At 43.8% G+C, this 23,533-nt stretch overlaps 1 protein-coding gene across 2 annotated transcripts; it reads right to left on the bottom strand.

The window, feature by feature from the left end:
* Positions 1-19: 19 nt before the first annotated feature.
* GSTO2 (glutathione S-transferase omega 2) lies at positions 20-23,125 on the bottom strand. 2 transcript variants are annotated; one of them, XM_069567698.1, is made up of 8 exons: positions 22,751-22,812; positions 22,386-22,619; positions 16,891-17,112; positions 16,506-16,614; positions 14,482-14,704; positions 13,444-13,545; positions 1,714-1,820; positions 20-306 (listed from the first exon to the last, which is right to left on the bottom strand). In XM_069567698.1, exons 3-8 carry the CDS (start codon positions 16,922-16,924, stop codon positions 147-149), a joined length of 735 nt encoding a protein of 244 aa, XP_069423799.1. In that variant the 5' UTR covers positions 16,925-17,112; positions 22,386-22,619; positions 22,751-22,812; the 3' UTR covers positions 20-146. The 2 variants fall into 2 exon arrangements, with proteins under 2 accessions (XP_069423799.1, XP_069423798.1); XM_069567697.1 differs by lacking the exon at positions 22,386-22,619 and having other exon boundaries at positions 22,751-23,125.
* Positions 23,126-23,533: the final 408 nt, after the last annotated feature.

Below are 23,533 nucleotides of genomic sequence, written 5' to 3'. Positions count from 1 at the left end.
ATAAAATGATTATCAGAAATGATTCTGTCTCCACGTTTATTTGGAACCTTAAAGAAAATGAAGAGAGACTGACTGCCCCACCAAAAGAAGTGCAGAATCAAGACAGGCTTGGGAATTCTGGGTGGTGAAGGGGTGGACTGCAAGGCTCAGCAACTTAGCCCGTAGTCAAAGGCACCGGGGTTGTTCTGAAAATAGAGATTCAAGAAGCCCAGGAAGGTGTTCTTATCTGTGAGAAGAGAACAGACTGTGGGATCCTGCTTCATGGCTGCAATCCAGAGCCGGAGCGCAGGGGTGTGGTTCACACAGCTGCAGGACAGGAGAGAAGCATTAGCCGGTCTGCAGGTGAAGGGGGATGCAAGTCACTTTTTAGACTACAAGCTACAAGAGATGAGTTTATTGGGGCAACAGAGCTATCTTAGTTACCTTCCTATCAATTGAGCACAGTCACTTACTGGAGGAAAATCTGACTTGAAATGGCTGTGTGTCTTTAGAATCATCAAAGTTGTTGTTTTTAACCCTGCAGTTAAAATACTTGTGGACTGAGTGCTCTGGGGAAATAAGGTATCTCTTTTTCACTGTTTACCAACAAAAAGACACATTCTTCAGTCATTCTCAGATTGTACTTTTGGGGAATTGAAAAAAAAAAGTTTGCAAGAACACATTTTTCAAGAAATGAGTAAAACAATTATGAAACCTTGAAATAACGGAGCTGACTGGGCCCTTTCAGGGACTGATCAGGACGTGTAGGTCTCAGATCTGTAGCGACCTGCCCAGACGGTAAACTTGTTAATGGAAAATCCAGGAGGAGAGGGTTCCTAATGTGTGGTTCAAGCTCTGTCCCCAGAGGAGACAGGTTTTGGCGAAGTTTATGTTCTGACATGGTTTAAAATATCCAAGTCTGTGACATCTGACCTGCCCCAAGTGAGGAGCTCATAAGAGGAATCCTGGGTAAACTCAAGCGTGTGCATTATGAAAGTCCACCGCAGTTCCACCTCGGCAGGACTGCATTCCCCAACACCAGAATGGTCCAGCACCCACCCATGTGACCGGCTGGTGTGAGAGCAGAGCCAGCACAAGTTCAAGTTCTCCCGTGAGTGTCGTGGGAACAAAGCACGTGTCTGTGCGGGGCCCCTGTGTGGTCTCCCTGGCCTCCAGGGCAATTTCTTCTACTTGCAGCATCCCTACACCCGTGTGGTGTGTGGCCGGCCATTTTGTTTCTCTGGTATCAAGTATATATGACTTCAAAAATCATTTGCTTTTTAAGGGTATGCCTATCTGGGGAAAGATTCCTCCAGTAACTAAGGTGCCCTATAAGGGATGTGAGGTCCACAGGGCGACACGCCAGGACCAGGTAAAGGGCCACCGATGGAGCTGCAGACAAGCCACCAAAACCCTGTGACTGAGGCCGTCCACCTGCTTCTGCCCTCACCACCGGCTATGTTGGATGCTGGGCAGGCCAGCCGGCGGCTCTGAAACACTAGGGAGGCTTTTGGGTGCAGTCTTAGCAGCAGCAACATGGATGAACTGTGTGTCCGCAGTTAGCGCCACAAGAGCACAGGTGCATTTTGAACAAGGAGGCACACAGTTTAAAGCTCTACATTCCACATTCACGAGAAGCATGTCCAGAGGAGGACAGATGGCACAGAGAGCATCTGAAGCTCTGCTACCCAGTGTGACCCTAGGAATCTATGGCCATACAGCTTAATGTCTTACTCGGCTATTCCATATACATCCAGCCGCTCAAACCAGGGCCAAAAGAGGTAATCAATCATGGATATACAATCTCCGCCAAAGAAGACGGTGTTCTGATAGCCAAGAATCTGGAAGTTTAAACAGAGCAAAAGCAAGTTAATTAACCCATCTGCTAATGTATTTATAGGCACTAAATACAAATAATCAAATTAATTCCCAAAGGAGACCCAAGGCTTGGCATTGTCTTCCATTTGGTTAGGTGAATGCTTCTTCCCTTTTTCTGAGGTTTCTTCCATCTCCTTTAGGGTCTGTTCTCCAGGCTACACTTACCCCTGCCCTCCTTTCAACACTGGAGTGCCCCAGCGGCTCATCTGATGGGAGGATTTGGAAGAACAGCCCTGCCTCTCTCAGCCTAGAACAGGCTACTCCCTGTTCTAAGCTTTCTAGGGCTCAGCCCCTAGAGAGGGGTCCCTGCCTCTGACCAGCACTGCGCATTACTGGGAGGGAGGGGCCACATAAGGAACCTCACTTTTTGTGGTCGTGCCCCCCATTCTCCAGGATCCAGTTTATCTGTAATACAGGGGATACCATAGTCTCCACATGTCTTCCTCTTTAGCCTTATTTTTCAGCCAATTCAAAACCAAGGCAAGGAAGAGCAGGGCCATCTGATGGGCTCTCTCACATCCCAATACTATCTTTCTATCATGTTTTCCTTTTTTTTTTTGAGCTTTTTGAACTTCATATGTGTTGGTCACTCAACATTATCACATTTTTACATTAAAACAAAAGTTCTCATTCCCAAACGGGACAAATCAACACAGATAGATGAGCCATCAAGAAAACAAACTCTTGACAGACAGCTAACCAAAGACAGTGGTGGTGGGGGAGTGGGGGATGGGGAGGTACTTGAAAATTTAAAAAGCAATAGTATTTAGCAGAGGTTATTGTTGGGCCATTCTCTTCCCATTGAGAAAAGTATGATGCCAATTATCTAGTTAAATCAAACAAAAGACTCTCTTTGACTGACATAACTCATAATCAATTAAATACTTCCCTGTAGCAAAAGATCTAGATCCCTATACCCTTTATCTAGATTCCTATATCCTTTATCTGGGCTTCCCAGGTGGTGCTAGTGGTAAAGAATCCACCTGCCAATGCAGGAGACGAAAGAGACGTGATTTCGATCCCTGAGTCAAGAATATCCCCTGGAGTAGGGAATGGCAACCCACTTCAGTATTCCTGCCTGGAAAACTCTATGGACAGAGGAGCCTGGAGTGCTGCAGTCCATGGGCCACTAAGAGTTGGACACGACTGAGCAACTGAGCACACATCCTTTACCTAGATTTCAAACTTCCTGTCTCTCAGGCTTGATTCTGCATCCTTCAGGCCAGCTTGTTGCTTCTATGAGGAGGTCTAGGGGTGGAGTTAAGAATGAACTCTGGGGCTGGCAGATCTGGTCCTCTCCTGGGTTCCGCCTCTCATTCAACATGAAACCCAGACAATTTACTCACCTTCTCCTCCGAGCCTCATGCTCTCATTTGGTATAATGGTGGTAATGTTACTGCCCACCTTAGAGGTTACAGTAAGGAATGATGGAATCATGCACCAATAAATGTGAGCTCTCTTGATGAAAAATCAGAGAGACCTCCAGAGGTTACATCTACAGAAAGAAAATCCTCGGCCACCACCCTTCTCAGAAGAGAAAGCAAATCTTGGTACCCTAAAGTCTACGTCTTCATTATCTCCCAGCATGGCATAGGGGAGTTCCCCTGACTAATCTGAAATAATATTAGGTGGCATCATTTTGTTTGAAGACGACGGTACTAAAATGGCAGAGCCTGGGCAATGAAAATTTAAAAGAGGCTATTTTCGATCGCATGTAGTAAGACCTGATTTACAAGGAAAAGGAACCATCCAGCCATCTTTGGGGTCGCACAGAGTCGGACACGACTGAAGTGACTTAGCAGCAGCAGCAGCAGCAGTTTTCACGAATTCCTACTTGCTTTATGTTCAGGATCAGATAATAGTTACCCAAACATTTATCACTGGCTTTGAAACGTATATGTCCAGCTTATTATTGGCCTTCAGGGCACAAATCAGAACTGAATCTAAACCCACTGACTCTGGAACTTTTGTATAACTCTTCTGCTTTACAGAGCAGAGATGCTCTTGAGAAAGTCCTTATCAAAACAGACCATATATGGGCATTTATTAGAACCCATGATAAGTCTTTTGTTAAGGTGATGAGATATTTTGAAAATGAATAACTGCTTAGTAATTGATTATTATTTAGTACATTTTAAAACCTTTCATTTACTCAAAGTAAGAATATGTCTTTGAATACATATCATCATATAGATGCAATTAATTTTTACCAGAATGGTGCGCTTATTCATTCAGACATTAGGAACCATTGAAACTGTCTCACTTCTATTTATCAAGGAAGTCTGTCCTCTGTTTTTTAGGAATATCTTTGTAAAACTACCCTCAGCCGTGTAAACACTCATAGGGACTTCCCTGGCTGTCCAGTGGTTAGATTCTACGCTTCCACTGTAAGGGGCATGGGTTCAATCCCTGGTCAGGGAGCTTAAGATCCTGCATGCCCATGCAGTGTAGTAAAAAAAAAAAAAAAGTGAGTCTTAAAGAAAGAAACCATTCATAATGTAATTCAACCTTTATCAAGGTATTCATTACAATAAAAAGTCAAGATAAGTATATGGATGAAACTGATGTCTTCCACCAGCCTCTCCCCTGCCCCTGTGATACATTTACACATTCCCTCAGACTTTCTTAAATCCAAGCGTGACATCAAAATTCCTTGGAGTTATTGATACAGCTGCAGATTCTTGAGCCCTGCCTCAAACAGGCATTTCTCCACCAGATTTCATACAAAGCAAGTCTAAACATCCCAGTAGAAAAGCAGCCTTCCTATAAACCAAAGTGCCAGCTTCTCTACAGACACATCACAGTGACCCAGGAGCACATCCTGGTCAGGCCTCTTTGGAAGCTCATTACCATCTTTAGGACCTTCACTAGGAGAGCTCCCTTCTCCGCAAACCTGAGACATTCCAGACATGTAAAATGACTTACTCCCCGAGAATCACAAAACTTCAGTACTGGAAAGGCCCCTGGATTCATCTAGTATAACTACCCCTTTCATTTTTCCATTTATTTATACCATGCTCACTAGACAAAGGATTGGAGGTTCAGTGTATAAAAATGTGTACACTAAAATATTAAATATGAAAAATCACAACATGCTAAGAAAGGGAAAAATAAAAGTCAGAACATAAGGTCAAAATAAGGAAGGAAAATGGTCTCAAGATATCAAGCCAAGGCTCCTGCAGAGTTCCTTAATAAATAAAGCTTTGAATTTGACTCGAGTTTCCTGGCAGTTCAAGCAGAGAGGAAAGCATGCTAGGGAGTTGATTCTTGTCTCCTGTGTGGAAGACACCCTTGCTTAGAGAGAAGGAAATTCTGTCCTAGGGAAGTAAGAGGGCTCTCTGGTCAGTGCCAGAGCTAAGACAAAGACACCATTCTCCTAAGTCCCAGACTAGTGTCAACCCTGTGTCAACTTCAAATATGTATGTGTGAGGACTGTAATCACAGAGGCTTTCCCAAGTCTCTTGTGAATTCTCTGTCTGTTCCTTAAGTATCAGCAACAAGCTCAGAATCAGCAAACTCTGAAACCCTCTTTCCTTCTGCCAAGGACTGGCCCAGCTTTGAGAGTCCCTCTGTGAAGACCCCCCCCACCCCCGCCGTGCAATCTTCCCCTCTCTTATTCTCTCTCAGTCAGGCAACTAACTGACGGAGAGGTCAGATACAATCACGGCAAAAGAGCTTTTCAAAATTCTCTCCTTCCTCTCTCATTCCATGGATAAGACAGTCTTCAGGAAACTTGACTTAAAATAGTTCTTCTGTATTCTCAGTTTAAACTAAGTCCCTTTTGTTGTTGTTCAGTCCCTCAGTCGTGTCCAACTGTTTGCGACTCCATGGACTACAGCACGCCAGGGTTCCCTGTCCTTCACTATCTCCTGGAGCTTGCTCAAACTAATGTCCACTGAGTCGATGATGCCACCCAACCATCTCATCCTCTCGCCACCTGCTCCTCTTGCCCTCAATCTTTCCCAGCATCAGAGTCTTTTCCCAATGAGTTGGCTCTTTGCATCAGGTGGCCAAAGTATTGGAGCTTCAGCTTCAGCATCAGTCCTTCCAATGGATATTCAGGGCTGATTTCCTTTAGGATTAACTGGTTTTATGTCCTGGGACTCTCAAGAGTCTTCAGCACCACAGTAATAAAGCATCAATTCTTTGGCACTCAGTCTTCTTTATGGTCCAACTCCCACATCTTGACAAATTTAGGACAGTCAGAAGTAAAATAATATGACAGTCTTAATCTCCTATGTCTTATCTTTCCTAAACGTTCTGTCATCAGAACAGGAAGCTGCAGCTTTGCCTCCACCCACTGAGCAGTGGCTATGTTAATAGCCAACATCATTAAAAAAAAAAAAAAAAAAACCTCTGTTTTGCGGTATTTCTGTCACCCACCTGTCACATATAGTGATACTGGTCATTCTTAATGTTGAATAACTTTTCTCACAATGGACTCTCTCATTCTCAGAAATACTGCCCTTCAAGATGGTTAGTATCTTCTTAGAGAAGATACTTTCCACCAAGGCCCTAGGCATTCCCAGAAGGCCACACATAGCCTGGGGAAGAAACTGAACCTCCAGCTTCAAGCCCTGGGATTTCCTTAATGTATTAACACATCTTGCATTCAGATTAAGACGTGAGCTATTTTAGGAAAAAGCCATTTGACGTTCTGGAATAGTAGAAAACGCTATTTTTAAAAATTCTCTGTTCTACAGTTCACTGAAAAACGACTACAGATCCTTCTCTTGCTTCTGGATGTGACTCAGAAAAAAGAATGAGCATGCAAATGAAGAGGGAGAGACTGGTTGGTAACCCGTGAGTACGCTGTTTCCACCCCTGAACTTGAACCCTGGAAGGGCCGCTTATCTGCCTCGAAGGCCTCTTGGGCTCCCCCAGGCGGACAAAAAGAGGTTCCCGCTAGCGCGCACGTAGAAGGAAGAAGCGCGCTGGGCTCCCCCTCGTGGCCATCGTCGTGAAGCGCACTGGCCAAGGCTCTCCAGCTAGGAGGTTCACCAAGGAGGAAAAGAAATCTGCAAAATTTTTTGTGAGGGACAAGATTATAGGGAGAAGCCCGGACTTCCTCCAACCAGACATCCTAAGACTCTTCAGTCTACAGTCTCGGGCGCTCAAGTGCAGAGTCAATAACTGCACTTGGTTAAGACCACCTGCCCTGCACACAGAGAAGTCTCCTGGCTCTAACCAGGACATGCTGGCTCTGGCCTGGCTGGAGGAGGAAGGAAGCGGTTTTTCTCCAAGGAAACAGTTCTTATGAAGCAGAACCAGTCCCCTCCTATAAAATACACAAAGCCACCTGCTGTTACATCAGCAATGCAGACCCTAACCAGAAGCAGAAATACTCAATCCACTCCACGGCAGATATCTTTTGAGTTCATACAAGATAAGGGAAGATTCTCAAGATTTCAAATTTCAGGTGTCTGCTCCACTGACATTCAATAACTGAGGCTGAGCTAATGAAGATTAACGGATTCCCTTTAAAACAAACCAAGGATACAGAACAAACTTAGAGTATACATAAAACCCACTTCTCTGGAAAGAAGCCTGAGAAGCAGGGTCTGTGCCAAACACGCCCCTCCTGCTGGTCACCACTTACAACCAGGAGTTTCCTGTGAAGATTCAGAATGCAGCCTGTCAACATTTGGCAGGTAATCAAAGGACCACTCTGAAAATTCTATCCTGGAATCCCTTTCATAGGTTTAGTTCTTTTTGTTGAAATATATACTGTAAGATAATAGTGGGGGAAAGCTAGTGGGACAAGGCTTGACAAGTCAAATATCTTTAAAGTGATGGGTGGTAGGTGAAAATATAAAAGCATATTATCAAATTTCTGAAGGGGGAAAGGATTTCCTATGTACAAAAGCAGTGGAAGAAATCACAGCAGGAAAGATCACACAATGTTTTTAATGTTAAATTTCTATATATACAAAAAGGACAAAAAGTTAAAACAAAACAATGTATCTTAAAAACAGGCCAATATCCTTTACATATAAAGAACTCTTAAAAAATTAACAAGGAAGATCTTGACAAACAGATGGGTAGTAGACCATTTTCACAAATAAAACACAAAGAAATGGAATACTTTGGGGAAAATATACCACCTCACTATCAATCAAAGAAATATACATTAAAGCAACTATGAGAAACTACCGTTTCTCAAGACAGGCAAGTATCTTTTTAAATGAAATCTCTCAACAGTGAAAAGGGATTGGTTCAAAGGGCATTTTCGACACTCTCGGAGGGTAGGGGGTATACAGCACAAGTCTTGGGGGAAGCAATTTAGCAACATTCCATTCTAGCTTCTAAAATGGTCATACCCTTTGATCCTGTAATTCTGTTCCTGGAAGTCTGGCCTAAGGACATATTTTAAAACAGAGAAAGGGCTTTTTATGCAAAAGAGCTGCTGTTTCTGGGAGGCATCATTAATAATGATAAGCAACTGAAATAATCTAAATAACCCTAATGAGTGTGCTGGACACATAACTCTGGCTTATGCATATGGCAAATTATGCAGAATGAAAAGTGATTTTTTTCCATCTTTAATAATTACACATTAATAGAGAAAAAATTCTCATTATTAAACAAAAATTCAAACATAGAAAGCAGTATAGAAGGCAAAGGCTCTCTCTTCCTATCCTTGCTCATTTTTTTTTTCTTATCCTTGCTCTTAACCACTTTTCTTTCCCACCCCCAGGCTAATCCCCTTCCAGTAGTAGGCACCAGCAGGAGTCTGATTTGAGTCTCTCCAGACATTTTTCTAGGCGTTTATTTACATGTGTGCATATCACAATAAACTATGGAAAATTCTGAAAGAGATGGGAATACCAGACCACCTAACCTGCCTCTTGAGAAATCTGTATGCAGGTCAGGAAGCAACAGTTAGAACTGGACATGGAACAACAGACTGGTTCCAAATAGGAAAAGGAGTTCGTCAAGGCTGTATATTGTCACCCTGCTTATTTAACTTCTATGCAGAGTACATCATGAGAAACGCTGGACTGGAAGAAACACTAGCTGGAATCAAGATTGCCAGGAGAAATATCAATAACCTCAGATATGCAGATGACACCACCCTTATGGCAGAAAGTGAAGAGGAGCTAAAAAGCCTCTTGATGAAAGTGAAAGAGGAGAGTGAAAAAGTTGGCCTAAAGCTCAACATTCAGAAAACGAAGATCATGGCATCCGGTCCCATCACTTCATGGGAAATAGATGGGGAAACAGTGGAAACAGTGTCAGACTTTATTTTGGGGACTCCAAAATCACTGCAGATGGTGATTGCAGCCATGAAATTAAAAGACCCTTACTCCTTGGAAGAAAAGTTATGACCAACCTAGACAGGCTATTCAAAAGCAGAGACATTACTTTGCCGACTAAGGTCTGCCTAGTCAAGGCTATGGTTTTTCCAGTGGTCATGTATGGATGTGAGAGTTGGACTGTGAAGAAGGCTGAGCGCTGAAGAATTGATGCTTTTGAACTGTGGTATTGGAGAAGACTCTTGAGAGTCCCTTGGACTGCAAGGAGATCCAACCAATCCATTCTGAAGGAGATCAACCCTGGGATTTCTTTGGAGGGAATGATCCTGAAGCTGAAACTCCAGTACTTTGGCCACCTCATGCGAAGCGTTGACTCATTGGAAAAGACTCTGATGCTGGGAGGGATTGGGGGCAGGAGGAGAAGGGGATGACTGAGGATGAGATGGCTGGATGGCATCACGGACTCAATGGACGTGAGTTTGAGTGAACTCTGGGAGTTGGTGATGGACAGGGAGGCCTGGTGTGCTGCTATTCATGGGGTTGCAAAGAGTCAGACACGACTGAGTGACTGAACTGAACTGAACTGATATAACCTCAGATATGCAGATGATAACAGCACCCTAATGGCAGAAAGTGAAGAGGAACTAAAGAGCCTCTTGATAAAAGTGCAAAAAGAGAGTAGAGAAACTGGTTTAAAATTCAGCATTCAAAACACTAAGATCATGGCATCCAGTCCCGTAACTTCATGGCAAATAGATGGGGGAAAAATGGAAACAGTGACAGACTTTATTTTCTTGGGCCCGAAATCACTGTGGATGGTGATTGCAGCCATGAACTTAAAAGATGTTTGCTCCTTGGAAGAAACGCTATGACGAACCTAGATAGCATATTAAAAAGCAGAGACATCACTTTGGTGACAAAGGTCCATATAGTCAAAGCTATGGTTTATCCAGTAGTCATGTATGGATGTGAGTTGGAACATAAAGAAGGCTAAGCACTGAAGAATTGATGCTTTAGAACTGTGGTGCTGGAGAAGACTTGAAAGTCCCTTGGACAGCAAGAAAATAAAACCAGTCAATCTTAAAAGAAATCAACCCTGAATATTCATTCATTGGAAGGATTGTGCCAAAGCTCCAATACTTTTGGCCACCTGATGCGAAGAGCCAACTCATTGGAAAAGACCCCGATGCTGGGAAAGATTGAAGGCAGGAAGAGAAGAGGGTGACAGAGAATGAGATGGTTGGATGGCATCACTGACTTAATGGACATGAGTTTGAGCAAACTCAGGGAGATAGTGAAGGACAGCTTCTACAGCCCATGGGGTCACAAAGAGTCGGACATGACTAAGCAACTGAACAACAAAAAAATGTATCTCAAAGAAGTATAAAAATAACATGGAAAAATGAGCTTATATAACAAGCACAAATAAACCTTCAATTTTGATGATACCTGCTTGAACGAAAAATATAAAAGTCAAGCGGCATTTATTTAAAAAGAGGAAAACGTTAGAGTATAAGGTTGCCAACTTAAACTGACCTGTTTGCTTGCAGATAACGTGGACTATTATACACTGGTCTCTTGAGTTGCTTATCACTCAAGACAATCCATAGATATTTAAGATATTTTCAACTCACAGAAAATCCTGATTGTACAAAACCATGGAGAAAAAATTGTACACATCAACTCTATTAATAGAGAGAAAACATTTCTATTAGAATTATTCTGACAAGTTTCAATTTCACTAGAATCTCCTAGAGTCAATATACTGGTATCAAGAGGAATGTATCAAATAATTCAAGCTCAGCGGGCATCTTTCAGATTCTGATATTACCTATGTTGTACTTACAATTCCTACTAACTTTCTATGGGACAAAAAAACAACTCAAATCTGGAACAATACTGCATACTCAGTGATCCTTAATTAGCCTGCCTAGAGTCGGACACGACTGAAGCGACTTAGCAGTAGCAGCAGCAGCAGCCCTTAACTAGCCAGAATTTCACTGATGCTACTTATTACATCTGAGAGGGTCATTGGCAAGATTAGATAACAGGAGTATGCAAAGCAACTTTAGCATCATGCCCAGCACAAAAATACAGGTTCACTTCCCTGGAAGAACCCAAACTAAGGGACTGCGCCTCCACTGTAATATTATACATTTACTTAGCAATCTGTAATTTTCAAAGTTCATCCCTCATTCAATTGCAGAGTAGGAAGGAGATAGGTCAACGTATGTTTTCAATTATCTTTGAATTTAAAAGATTTTGTTTCAGGGCTCCTTTCCCTGGCCCAGCATTTAACTCGTAAGAAGGTAACCAGACCTGATAAAATCAGTTCAGCTAATCTTTGAAAATAAAGACCATAAAAATTCTCTATGGGCAAGAGCTATCAAACTTCTTTTTGAAAGCAAGGTCCCCCCCCCCCCCTCCCTTTTCAAATTCAAGCTTATTAGATGTTTTGTTAAACACAGTGTTGAAAGCGGGGCTGGTCTGGCTGAAGCAGGCGCTAAAACCACCAGCAGACCTCCTCTCACTGGGCCGCCCCTCTGCAAAACTTGTGAATACACCTTTTAAAATACCCTTTCGTTCTATGAATGTGGAAACCAAGGCACAGAGAGGTCCAGAACCTTGATGAAGGTTCTGGAATCCTATAAAGTCAAGCCTAGGAGCCAAGACTCTTTCTACCTCATCCTACTTGCCTCCTCAAACTTAAGACCGCAGTCTGAGTTCTCAGGACCAAAGGCTGACATTTCTTACACATAATGCTGAATCCATAAATGCTAAAACTATATAAATCTGAGATAGGCAGCTGTAACTGTAAATAAATTTAACAGCTTCCACTTCACAAAGGTCAGATAGAAGAATATTAGTAATCAGCCTTCTTTTAAGGGGATAAAAATAGCGTTCCCTGGCTGCCAAAGAATTACAGCCCAACCATAGGGGAATTTATCAGTTTCTAGAACAAAGACAAAGGACGTCAAAGGACCACCTTCCAGACTATAAGAGAGGTGCAGGGTAAGTAGCCCTATTACTGCTAGATACTTGGAGGATCTGATAACAAAGATTGCTCCTTGATCACCCATAGACACTTCCCCCGCCCCCCCCTTTTTTTTTAACATTTATTTATTTGGCTGCTCAGGTCTTGGTTGTGGCATGTGAGATATTTTTAGCTGTGGCATGTGGGATCTAGTTCCCTGACCAGGGATAGAACCTGAGCCCTCTGTATTGGGAAGATGGAATTTTAGCCCCTGGACTACCAGGGAAGATTTTCCCCCTTCTTTCTTAATTACAGAACTCTAATTTTATGCAAAGTGGTCCCAGCTAAGAGATTAAATTTCCCAACTTTCCCTGCAGATACTTATAACTTGATGACTAAGTTCTGGTCAATGAAATTTAAGTAATCATTGGACAGAACTTCTAGGAAAGCCTTTAAAGGAGTATGGCTTTTTGCCAGTTTTTTCCTTTCTGTTGTCCTTTCTGTAACCTGGAACTTGGATGTGATAGCTGAAGTTCCAGCAACTATTTTGTTATTTTGAGGATGTAAGCCTCACACTGAAAAATGACAGAACAGGAAGAGAAAAAAAAAAACCTCAGTCCCTGGTAACTTCATAAAGAAGCCATCAAAACGGCCCTATACTACTGTACCTCTAGGTTTGTGTGTATGTGTGTGAAAGAATAAATCCTTATAATTTTTTAAATCAATACTAGAAGCCAAATACAATCCCTAACCAATATTGACCTTGGACTCAGAAGCAGAAGCTACAGAATCCGTGCAGAGACAGGTCAGGAATGTGGTGATTCTGGGAAAGGAACAAGTTCATCACATGCCGTCCCTTACCCCTAGGCAGATTTTCAAGAAAAATTCCAGAGGAGGTTGCTGCTGCTGCTGCTGCTAAGTCGCTTCAGTCGTGTCCGACTCTGTGCGACCCCATAGACGGCAGCCCACCAGGCTCCCCCGTCCCTGGGATTCTCCAGGCAAGAATACTGGAGTGGGTTGCCATTTCCTTCTCCAATGCATGAAAGGGAAAAGTGAAAGTGAAGTCATTCAGTCCTGTCCGACTCTTAGCGACCCCATGGACTGCAGTCTACCAGGCTCCTCCATCCATGGGATTTTCCAGGCAAGAGTACTGGAGTGGGGTGTCATTGCCTTCTCCGCCAGAGGAGGTTAGTGGAGCGCAAGTATCCACAAGTCAGAGGACCAGTAGTTGAACTTATCAAAGTCTGACAGGAAAAGTATATAAGCCTGTGAAAGTGGAGGGCATCGGGGTGACCAGGGTGTGGACCTGCATCACTTTATCCTCCACATCTGGCCAGGAGAGGGCCCCATTTTTACCTCTTCCAGGTTGCAGAACTCCTGACGCAGGGCCAGCTTCAGATCAGCGCAGTCTCTCCCGCATCTCAATGCCACCAGACACTCCTTGGTCAAATGTGGGACCTGATCGGAGGACACAGGTTCTGAGCAGAGAAGTCTGAGGGCACTCCGTGCTCCTGCTCTGCCTGACAATGCAGCCAGAGCTCTGTCACTCTGTCCACAGTGCCACCTGACGGCGATCTCTGTGGTTTCGGGAATCCACTTGTCACAGCTAAACAAGGTGCTTTAAAGGGGGCTCTCTGGTACGCCTTACTTGTTCAGCTATTTCCATACTGTACAATCTTAGGTGGGACATTTTCCTTCTTTAAGCCTCAGTGTTCTCATCTGAAGAAAGGACACAAGAATAGTATCCACCTTAAAAGGTGGGACCTGATGAGGGCAGTGATGGGGATTAAACAGGTTAACCTTTATAAAACAGTTAGAACAGTGCTTGGCACATCACTAGCGCTCAGTAGACATCAGTCACTAATATCATTAAGTCATTTTTGTTTCTTTAAAAAAAAGCTATCATAAAATTTCTCTATCACATTCTCTCCCAATATCAACAGCTGTCCCCTTTTCTCTCTTCTTCACATTTCCTGGGCAGTTGGCACTTTTGTTCCCCATAAAGGGCAATCTCCTTCTGTGCATTACCGTTTTCACACCCTGATATTTTTTTCACCTGAGACCTTGGAAATAGCTCCTTCAAAGTATCACCAGTTTTCCACTCTTTCAATATTCCTTGTCTCAAGTTACACAGTCATAACTATGCCATAATCATAACTCTTGAGACTGCTCGTTCCACTGGAAAAGTAGCTATTGGCAAACACTTTAACCTTTAATATCAGAGGTCACAGCTTTACTATAATTCCACACCAGTTATCCTCCTAAGGCACACACAGATATTAAAACAAATCAATTTCACCAATGATTTGACTTTTAAAATGGATTGGAGGTTTAGAAAGATATATAAAGTAAAATAGAGTGTTAAGTGTTTTGTTTATTTTTTAATGGATATACCTTATAGAACAGCTCCAATAACATCTTTTGACGAGCTCGCTCATAAGGGTCATATGGGTACAGCTTCCTTCCAGGGTAAGCGTCATCCAGGTACTCACAAGCGATGACAGATTCATAGATCAGTTGACATTTGCTGTTCTCCAGGACAGGAATTTGGCCAAAAGGATGCTTTGTAAAGTACCATTCAGGCTTGTTTCTCAGGTTAATGTTGATAACTTCATGTCTTATAAAGCAAACGGAAAACAGGACAGAACAAAAATGAGAGGATTAGGCAGACACTCATCTTTTTTTCTCCCCCCCATGTGAGATCTTAGTTTCTAGACCAGAGATCAAACCTGTGCCCATGCAGTGCAAGTACAGAGTCTTAACCATTGTATTGCCAGGGAAATCCCCAGACACTCATCTTGAAAGCAGAAACAATCAATCTATAAAATTAAAATTTGCAATAAGTTTTTTAAATTGAGGTTTGTGCAAAGAAAAGTACATAACAACATCACTCTTCTTTTCAAGAGTAGGATGTGTTTGCTGTTTTCTATGCCTTATCCCATTCGCTCTCCATGTTCCCGTGAGATAAACTAGGGAATCATGATGAGATGCAAACAAGGGAAGGCAAAGAAATCATTTAACACATCCCATCTGAGAAATAAGGCTCCTTATGGTTCCATCTCTTGCCCAGTATTCCCCACCAGGAAGTAGCATAGCCAAGATGGAAGGCCAGGCAGTCTGACTCAGAGCTCACAAGCTTAACCACGGCACCACAGATTTTAGTACATTTTAAAGTCTGAAAGTACAAATCTGATATCTGGAGACATTTTTTTGTTCACCACAACTGGAGGGAGGGGGATTCTACTGGCATCTAATGGGCAGAGGCCAGGGACGCTGCAAGATATCCAACAACACACAGGATAGCTCCTCCTCCTCACCAAACACACAAGGCCAAGAATCGTCTGCCCCAAATGTCAGCATCGCCAAGGGTGAGAAACTCTGCCCTAAAGAAAGACTTCTATCAATTCTCAAGCTGCCACTTCATCACTGTGGGTAAAACATCAATCTATTGTTATTTTTTTTAAAAAAGTAACCTTTGGGCCAACTAGAATTGAGCAAGAGGGAATAACCTGGGAAAAAGCCATAGACAATCCACAGAGCAGAATTACATAATTTTTTTTTTTAAGTCTCTGTAATAGTCTCTGCATCTCTATAGCACAAAACTCCGAAGTCATCCCCTAATGATACACATTGGAGGCTGGAGTAACACTTTAGCTTTGAGCTGGCTCCATGCAGCCTCCCCCATTCCAGTAAAGTTGCTCTGCCTTCAAAATCCAGACCTCCTTTGCAGGAGCTAGTCTTGCAAAATTACTTCTATGACCAGTGTGCACCCATTTTTCAGGTGTGTGGGAAACGTCTTGATAGCAGTCCTTTCTGCTTCTTTGTTTGGAACTATTTGCTCATTCATTCAAAAAATAGTTTTAAGTGCCTATTATTGGCCAGGTTCTCTTCTAGCCCATGAATAAGAAAGACAAAGTCCCTGCCTTCAGGAACATACATTTGTGTGTGTGCAAGAGAGAGAGAGACAGACAGACAGACAGTGTGTGTGAAAGTGTGTGGAGGGGCAATGGAAGTGAGGCTGGGGAGTGCGGAGGAAAAACAGGTAAGTAAGGAAACGTTGTTAGTGCAATAAGGGGAACAGAACTGACCTGAGTATACCTGGGGTGGGGTCTGGGCTGCATTTCATAGAGCTGTCAGAGAAGGCCTCGGTAGCCTCTGCGGTCCTCTCTTTCACAAACTTTAGGGAAGAAACCCAGCTCACCAGAGCCATCATTCAGTTTGCTCCGAGTGGTCCTAACAGTTTCCTGCAGAGACCTCATTCTGCATTTCAGGATGGCCCACTCAAGAACCCACCTGCCCTCTGCTAACCGTTTATTGACTTCGTCTCAGAAGAAAGTGACAGACAGCCTGTGACACCTAAGCAGGGCGCCCCAGATGGTGAACGTTCCCCAGCGCCTATGGGGCCTCCCGCCGCTCACCTGATGCCTTTGGCCCGGAGGACCAGGCGCGTCCTGTGCGCGTAGGGACAGAACCTCATGCTGTAGAGGCGGATTATGCCTTCAGGGACCGGCCCTGGGGGGATGCTCCCTGCGGGTGGAGGGGGAGACGGGGAGGCGGGTTAGCCCTCTGTGGAGAGGGGCTCACTCGCCTTCCCAGGACCCCACGAGGACCGCGGTCCTCCTCCCGGGCCCCAGAGAAGACACTTTTTTTTTTTTTTTTTGCACGTGGCTTTTTGGCGGAGGAACCGCGATCCTCCTCGCCGCCGCGCTGGTCTGCGAGCCAAGGACCAGCAACAGCTTCTGCAGAGCCAATATCCAGCCAGCCGGCACCCCCTGCCCACGGACAACTGTCAAGGGGACTCACCTTTCCCCAAGGTCCTGGTCGCGTCGTCAGTCATGCTCTCCCGGCGTCTGCGCAACGACCAACGCTCGCACTCTTTGCCGTAAGGCTTGCTGCCGCCGGCGCAGGGTCCAAGGACAGCAGCGTTCCGGCGCGCCCCGCTGGCCCCAAATACAACTTTGGAGCAACAGGGCCGTGGCGGGGTCGTAGGGAAGTGATCCAGGACGGCAGCTAAGATAATTCAACCTGAAGAGACAGAGCCCCAGACTCAGAAGCCAGTGTAGTAGGAGCGGGAAAAACAAACCTGAGAAGTACCCCTTGCTTTGAACTCACAACATCCTGCGCGGTCTTTTCTCTGCATCAAGAATCTGCGAAGAACAGGCATGTGAATTCCACTTATTCCAAGGGAATTTAATACAAATTGACCAGGGTGACACTAACGTTTTCTTTCTCATTCTAAGCCCTCCCTCCTGGCCATACGCTGTACATGAGTGTACTTTATCTTAAAATAAGGCCAAGGATTTCCCTGGTGGCTCAGTGGGACAGGACTTGGATCTCTGATCAGGGAAGATCCTATATGCCCAGAAGCAACTGAGCCCATGAGCCACAGCTATTAAGCCTGTGCTCTAGAGCCTGGGAACCACAACTACTGAGTCCATGCGCCCTAGAGCCTGTGCTTGGCAAGGAGAGGCCACATCAATGAGAAGCCCAGGCACAGCAACTAAAGAGTAACCCCCAGCTTGCCATCTATGCAGCAATGAAGACCCAGTACAGCCTAAATAAATTATAAAATAAGGCCAAACTTTTTCATCATCTAGCAGATAAGAAGAAAAACTTAGTGTTAAGATCTTGCACGACCCTAAAGTGTCTCCTTTAATTCTATGTCCTCACTACTCTAGTTCCAGCCTTATTTATGAGATTTTACTCGTTATGAAAAACTAGTAATGAATAGGAAACCAGATATCTAGAGGCAGAGACAAATCTGTGCGCTCTCTTCAACTCCCAGTATACATTTCAAAGCAGACCCTTTTTAATTACCAAGGACATACTGCCAACAGCCCAGCAATACAGAGGTCACTTGGATAGCTCTTCCATCTACGTGAGATAAAGGGGGTAACTAGCCTTTGCTCTGACCCTAAATCACTGCAGATGGTGATGCAGCCATGAAATTAAAAGACGCTTACTCCTTGGAAGGAAAGTTATGACCAACCTAGACAACATATTAAAAAGCAGAGACATTACTTTGTCAACAAAGGTCCGTCTAGTCAAGGATATGGATTTTCCAGTAGTCATGCATGTGAGAGTTGGACTATAAAGAGAGCCGAGTACCGAAGAACTGATGCTTTTGAACTGTGGTGTTAGAGAAGACTCTTGAGAGCCCCTTGGACTGCAAAGAGATCAAAATAGTCAATCCTAAAGGAAATCAGTCCTGAATATTCATTGGAACGACTGATGCTAAACTGCGACTCCAATACTTTGGCCACCTGATGCGAAGAGCTGACTCATTTGAAAAGACCCTGATGCTGGGAAAGATTGAGGGCAGGAGGAGAAGGGGACGACAGAGGATGAGATGGTTGGATGGCATCACCGACTTAATGGACATAAGTTTGAGTAAACTCTGGGAGTTGGTGATGGACAGGGAGGCCTGGCATGCTGCAGTCCATGGGATCACAAAGAGTCGGACACAACTGAGCGACTGAACTGAAATGAACTGACCGGTGCGTAAAAAGGAAACAGTCAACATACTCATGTCATGTGAGAGCTTCTGGTAGACAAGGAAATGACTCCTGATCAGGTAAATGTGACACTCACATAAAGGAAGTATAGTATTTCAAATAGTTGACTTTCACATAAACAGATTCTAAAGGGAAAGGCCATATGAGGAATGTGAAACTCTCTAAACTCAAAGTAAATTATACTAACATGTATTTAATGCTTTATGTGTATTAATTCACTAAATCCTTAAAATAATCCTACAAGGAGTCTCTTCTTACCTCATTTTAAAAGACAAGTAAACTGAGGCTAGCAAGGTTAAGTCACTTGTCAAAAGCCTGATAACTAGTAAGAGGTGGAAGGAGGTTTATGAAGCCTGAAAGTTTGATTTCCAGGGCAAGTCACTCCATCTGGAATCTTATTCTATACCAGAGATGGGCAAACTTTTTCTGTTAAGGTCAAGAGAGTAAACATTTTAGGCTTCTCAAGCCATCTTGTCTCAGCTACTTAACTCTACCCTCGTAAGGTGAAAATAGCCATAGATAATATATAAATAAATGGGCTTGGCTATGTTCCAATAAACCACTATTTATGAATAGTAAATTTGAATTTCATATACAGGTATATTTTAACAAACTACTTTTTAGAGCAGGTTCACAGAAAAATTTAGCAGAATATAGAGAAGTTTCCAACCAACCTATCCCCACACATGCATAGCCTCCCCATCAACATCCTGCATCAGGGTGGTACACTTCTTACAATCAATGGATCTATATTGAAACATCATTATCACCCAAAGTCTAGTTTGCATTAGGACTCACTCTTGGTGAATTCCATGTAGTTTTCACATGTTACAAATTATACTTCTTCACTGAAATGTTTTCCCCTAACTATTTTTAGCCCTTGAACTGCAAAGAAATGAGCAGTGGCTTGACTTGACCCACTGGCTTTAGTTTGCCCATCCCTGGTATACACTGATGATGACTGGATTAGCAACCAAACTGAGGATTCCATTTGAAAAGTAAAAGATTCCTGGGTCCATCTTTCTACTACACTAGAAGAGAATATATTTTCATGTTGTGTCTCCTTATTCCCACCTTTTCAATAAAACCAACTCTGAGAGCTGATAAATGTTATTAAAAATACAGCTGACCCTTGAACAACTAGAGATTTCAGGGCACCGGAGAAGGTAATGACACCCCACTCCAGTACTCTTGCCTGGAAAATCCCATGGGTGGAGCAGCCTGGTAGGCTGCAGTCCATGGGGTCGCTGAGAGTTGGACATGACTCTGACTTCACTTTCGCTTTTCACTTTCATGCATTGGAGAAGGAAATAGCAACCCACTCCAGTATTCTTGCCTGGAGAATCCCAGGGATGGGGGAGCCTGGTGGGCTGCCATCTATGGGGTCACACAGAGTTGGACACGACTGAAGCGACTTAGCAGCAGCAGCAGGTCCACCACTGTCAGCCCTTCACATCTGTGCTTCTACACCTGCAGATTCAACCAACTGCAGACCATGTAGTACTGTAGCGTGTATTCAGTGAAAAAAATCCATGTATACATGGACCCTTGCAAATCAAACCCATGTTGTTCAAGGGTCAACTGTATACTTGTATTAATATATGGGAAGTCATGGGGCAAAGGTCTATTTGATATAGTCAGGGGAGAATGGACAAAGGGGTGGACTGTTTTTCCTCTGAAGGGAAGGAATATTATGTCAAGGTTCTCACTTGGCACTGTATTCAAACCCTGACCTTGGCACTTAGGCAAGTTATCTGACCTCTTTGATCTTCATCTTCCTCACCTATATAATGAGAACACTAAGTACCTACTCGATGGGTTTTGAGTATTAAATGCAATTGTTCAGGTGGCTATCCTCAGTATAGTAAGAGTTTTTAGTCTACTTCAAAATTAATGATTACTCCTAGTGAATAAGGACACATTTTTAATAGTATAGTACATTCTGATTTTATATACAAAAAGATAAAATGCACTATAATTGAGCTTTGCCTTGCACATCAGAATTAAAGTTCAACTCAGAATGCTTATTTCACCAGTTACCTATTTAACAACAATTGAATGGGCTGAATGCTGCAGGTTATATTTCAGTTTTTAATCTTACCACTGAACAATATGGTTACCCTAGAAAGATTTTGTGACATATAAGTTTAACCCTATTTTCTCTTTGAGACTCAGTAAGTACCGCTTGGAAATCCTCTTTACAAATTTCCCTTGTTTGTTATTATATCATGTTTATACCTCTATTATACTGAGTCACTCAAGCAAGGAATAAATGGTAATTAGGCTACATTAAACCTACTCCAAATTGGTTTCTAGAGACCTGAAATATGATGAAATCTGTTTTGCAAATGTGGAGATCTTCAGTCCTGGGTGAAGATATCTTAAGCTTTCTAGGAAAAAAAGTGCCACCACAGAAATAATCTTTTCACTCTATTTACATGAGTCTCTGTTTTGAGGAGAGGAAATGGGGTTTGCATTTTGCAATTTTTCAAAATTGTATTGTCATACTAATCTCAAATAGTGGAAGAACTTGGAAGACATTCCTCTTAATATTTCAGAAGCTTGATTTGCATGACAGATTTATGTGTTACTGAGAGTTCCACTATTCAGCAAGTTCAAAGAGTTAGACAAGTGAGGAAAAAGGCTCTTTTTCAAAAGGGCCGATTTAGGACTTATTTCCAAGAAGTTAGGATCATAGAGAATCTTGTGTTCTAATGTCTCTGGGACATTAAACAAGATTACTAAAGTTATCGGTGGGAGAAGTGTCCTCTTTGCAATGGGGCAGGTTCAAAGGAGACTTTCTAAGTACTTGGTTCTCCTTTCATATCCCTATTTTATAACTTATGGGATCAAAGAAAAAAATTAACAATTTTCCACTTGAATAAGCAATGGCAGATTTTCAAGATCCTAAAATAAACCAAAATCAAACATTTGTAAAATCAAACAAAACACATTGGGTTTCAAAAAGGAATGTCAACACTTCTGATATAGCCCAGGCATAATAGTGGTGTGTCAAAAAGGTAGATACAGTCCTCTTTTAGCTCACTGTCTAAAACCTAAAAGTTGATGAATGAAGAGTCTGGGGCAGAAGTATATTCTTATTTTCAGAATGATCTGAATGACTATGAGTTCAGGCTGGATTTGAATCTCCTTTTCAGCATTTACTAGCTGGGTGACCCCGGACATATTGCAACTTTCTATGCCTTAGTGTCCTCATGTGTAATTCCGAGCCAATGGTGCCAATACATCATGGGGTTTGCGGAGGAAATTCAGACAGTGGATGACAAGCTGTATTACTTAGGATCCCTCTATTACCTAGTAAGCATTCGACAATAGCTACTATTTTTATTATTTGAACGTAGCATGGAAGACCCATAGTTCTGACAAGACAGAACGTTTCTGGGGGCCAAATGTCCCCAAACTGCCAGTGCCCTGTGCTGTGCTGTGCTGAGTCGCTCAGTAGTCCGACTCTGTGACCCGCCATGGACTGTAGCCCACCAAGCTCCTCTTTCCGTGGGCTTCTTCAGGCAAGAATACTGGAGTGGGTTGCCATGCCCTCCTCCAGGGGATCTTCCCAACCCAGGTCCCTACAATGTAGCTAAAATAGCGGTGCCCAATGCAGGGCTGACAATCAGTGATATGGAGTCATCTTTACTTGTCTCAGTCAAATCAGAAAATGGACTCCCCCCCCCCCTGCTTTAAGGTAAAGGCATTCGCTTTAAAGACCTGCTTCTTATCCTCAGAGTAGCTTTTTTTTTTAAATGTTAAAATCTTTGATGAAACCTTGGTGAAGACAGTTGGGCTTCCGTAGTTGGGCTTTCGTCTGAAGTGAAAGTGAAGTCGCTCAGTCGTGTCCGACTCTTTGCGACCCCATGGACTGTAGCCTACCAGGCTCCTCCCTCCATGGGATTCTCCAGGCAAGAGTACTCGAGTGGGTTGCCATTTCCTTCTCCAGGGGATCTTCCCGACCCAGGGATCGAACCCGGGTCTCCCGCATTCCAGGCAGACCTTTAACCTCTGAAAGTGTTACGCAAAATTAAAAACCGGCAATCCCATTCTGGGTCCCCAAATTCGTGAAAAATCTCAAGTTTCAGAATTGACCTCAAACCCTTCTCCCCTTCAATACTACGCAGGCCCCAGCAACCCACCCGGTGCAGGCAAAAATGACAGACGCCCCCGAGGCACCTCCCGGCGGGCGGCAAACGGAACCGGATATGGAGCGGAGGTTGCGGGGGGGCGGGGGGTTCGCAGAGAGAGGCGGGGCCCAGGCGGAACCCGCCCCTTAGAACGCGACTCTATCCGCCAATTGGCCGCGGCGCCCGGAGCTTCACCAATCTTCCGTCTTTGGGAGCGCTTCGGCCGAGCGGTACAAAGCTGAGTAATGAGCGGCCGCGTTACAGGCTCCTGGGTACCGGAATCTTGGATCCCAACGGGTCTGTGGCTAGCCAAAGTGGAAGCCGAATAGTGGCTGGTCGTGGCACCTCAGCGCCCGGGTCTACATCCGACTGAAGTCCGCCCACAGCGGACCCGGGCTTGTTGGGTGGGGCAGGCGGACGGCAGCAGAGATGGGTCAGCTCCGAGCGTGGGCATTGGTGGCGGCGGAGGTGGGCGGCTGGAGACCTTTTGTGAAGTCAACCAGTTCGCTGCTGCCTCCTAGGGTGCGGTCCCCAGGTCGCCTTCATCACCATAGGGCGAAAGGCCCATTTCATATGTGTACTTCTGGGCCCACCCGGACATACCGAATCGGAAATACAGGGGTGAGCCTTGGGGGATTTCTAGGCGCTCTTACTTTTAAGAGTATGAGGGCAGGTCGAAAGCCCGCTCCCTAGTTCTGATATAAGAGCCCTGTACTGGGTATGTTCTGCAGCACTTTCCTCCAGCATCTTAAGACTTCACTTAACCTCAGGACCTTAATTGAATCATCTGTAGAA

Source organism: Ovis canadensis, chromosome 22 (genome assembly GCF_042477335.2).
Source record: "Ovis canadensis isolate MfBH-ARS-UI-01 breed Bighorn chromosome 22, ARS-UI_OviCan_v2, whole genome shotgun sequence".
In the NCBI taxonomy this organism is placed as follows: domain Eukaryota; kingdom Metazoa; phylum Chordata; class Mammalia; order Artiodactyla; family Bovidae; genus Ovis; species Ovis canadensis.
The sequence above is the reverse complement of the archived record's forward strand: the minus strand, read 5'-3'. Positions and strand labels throughout refer to the sequence as shown.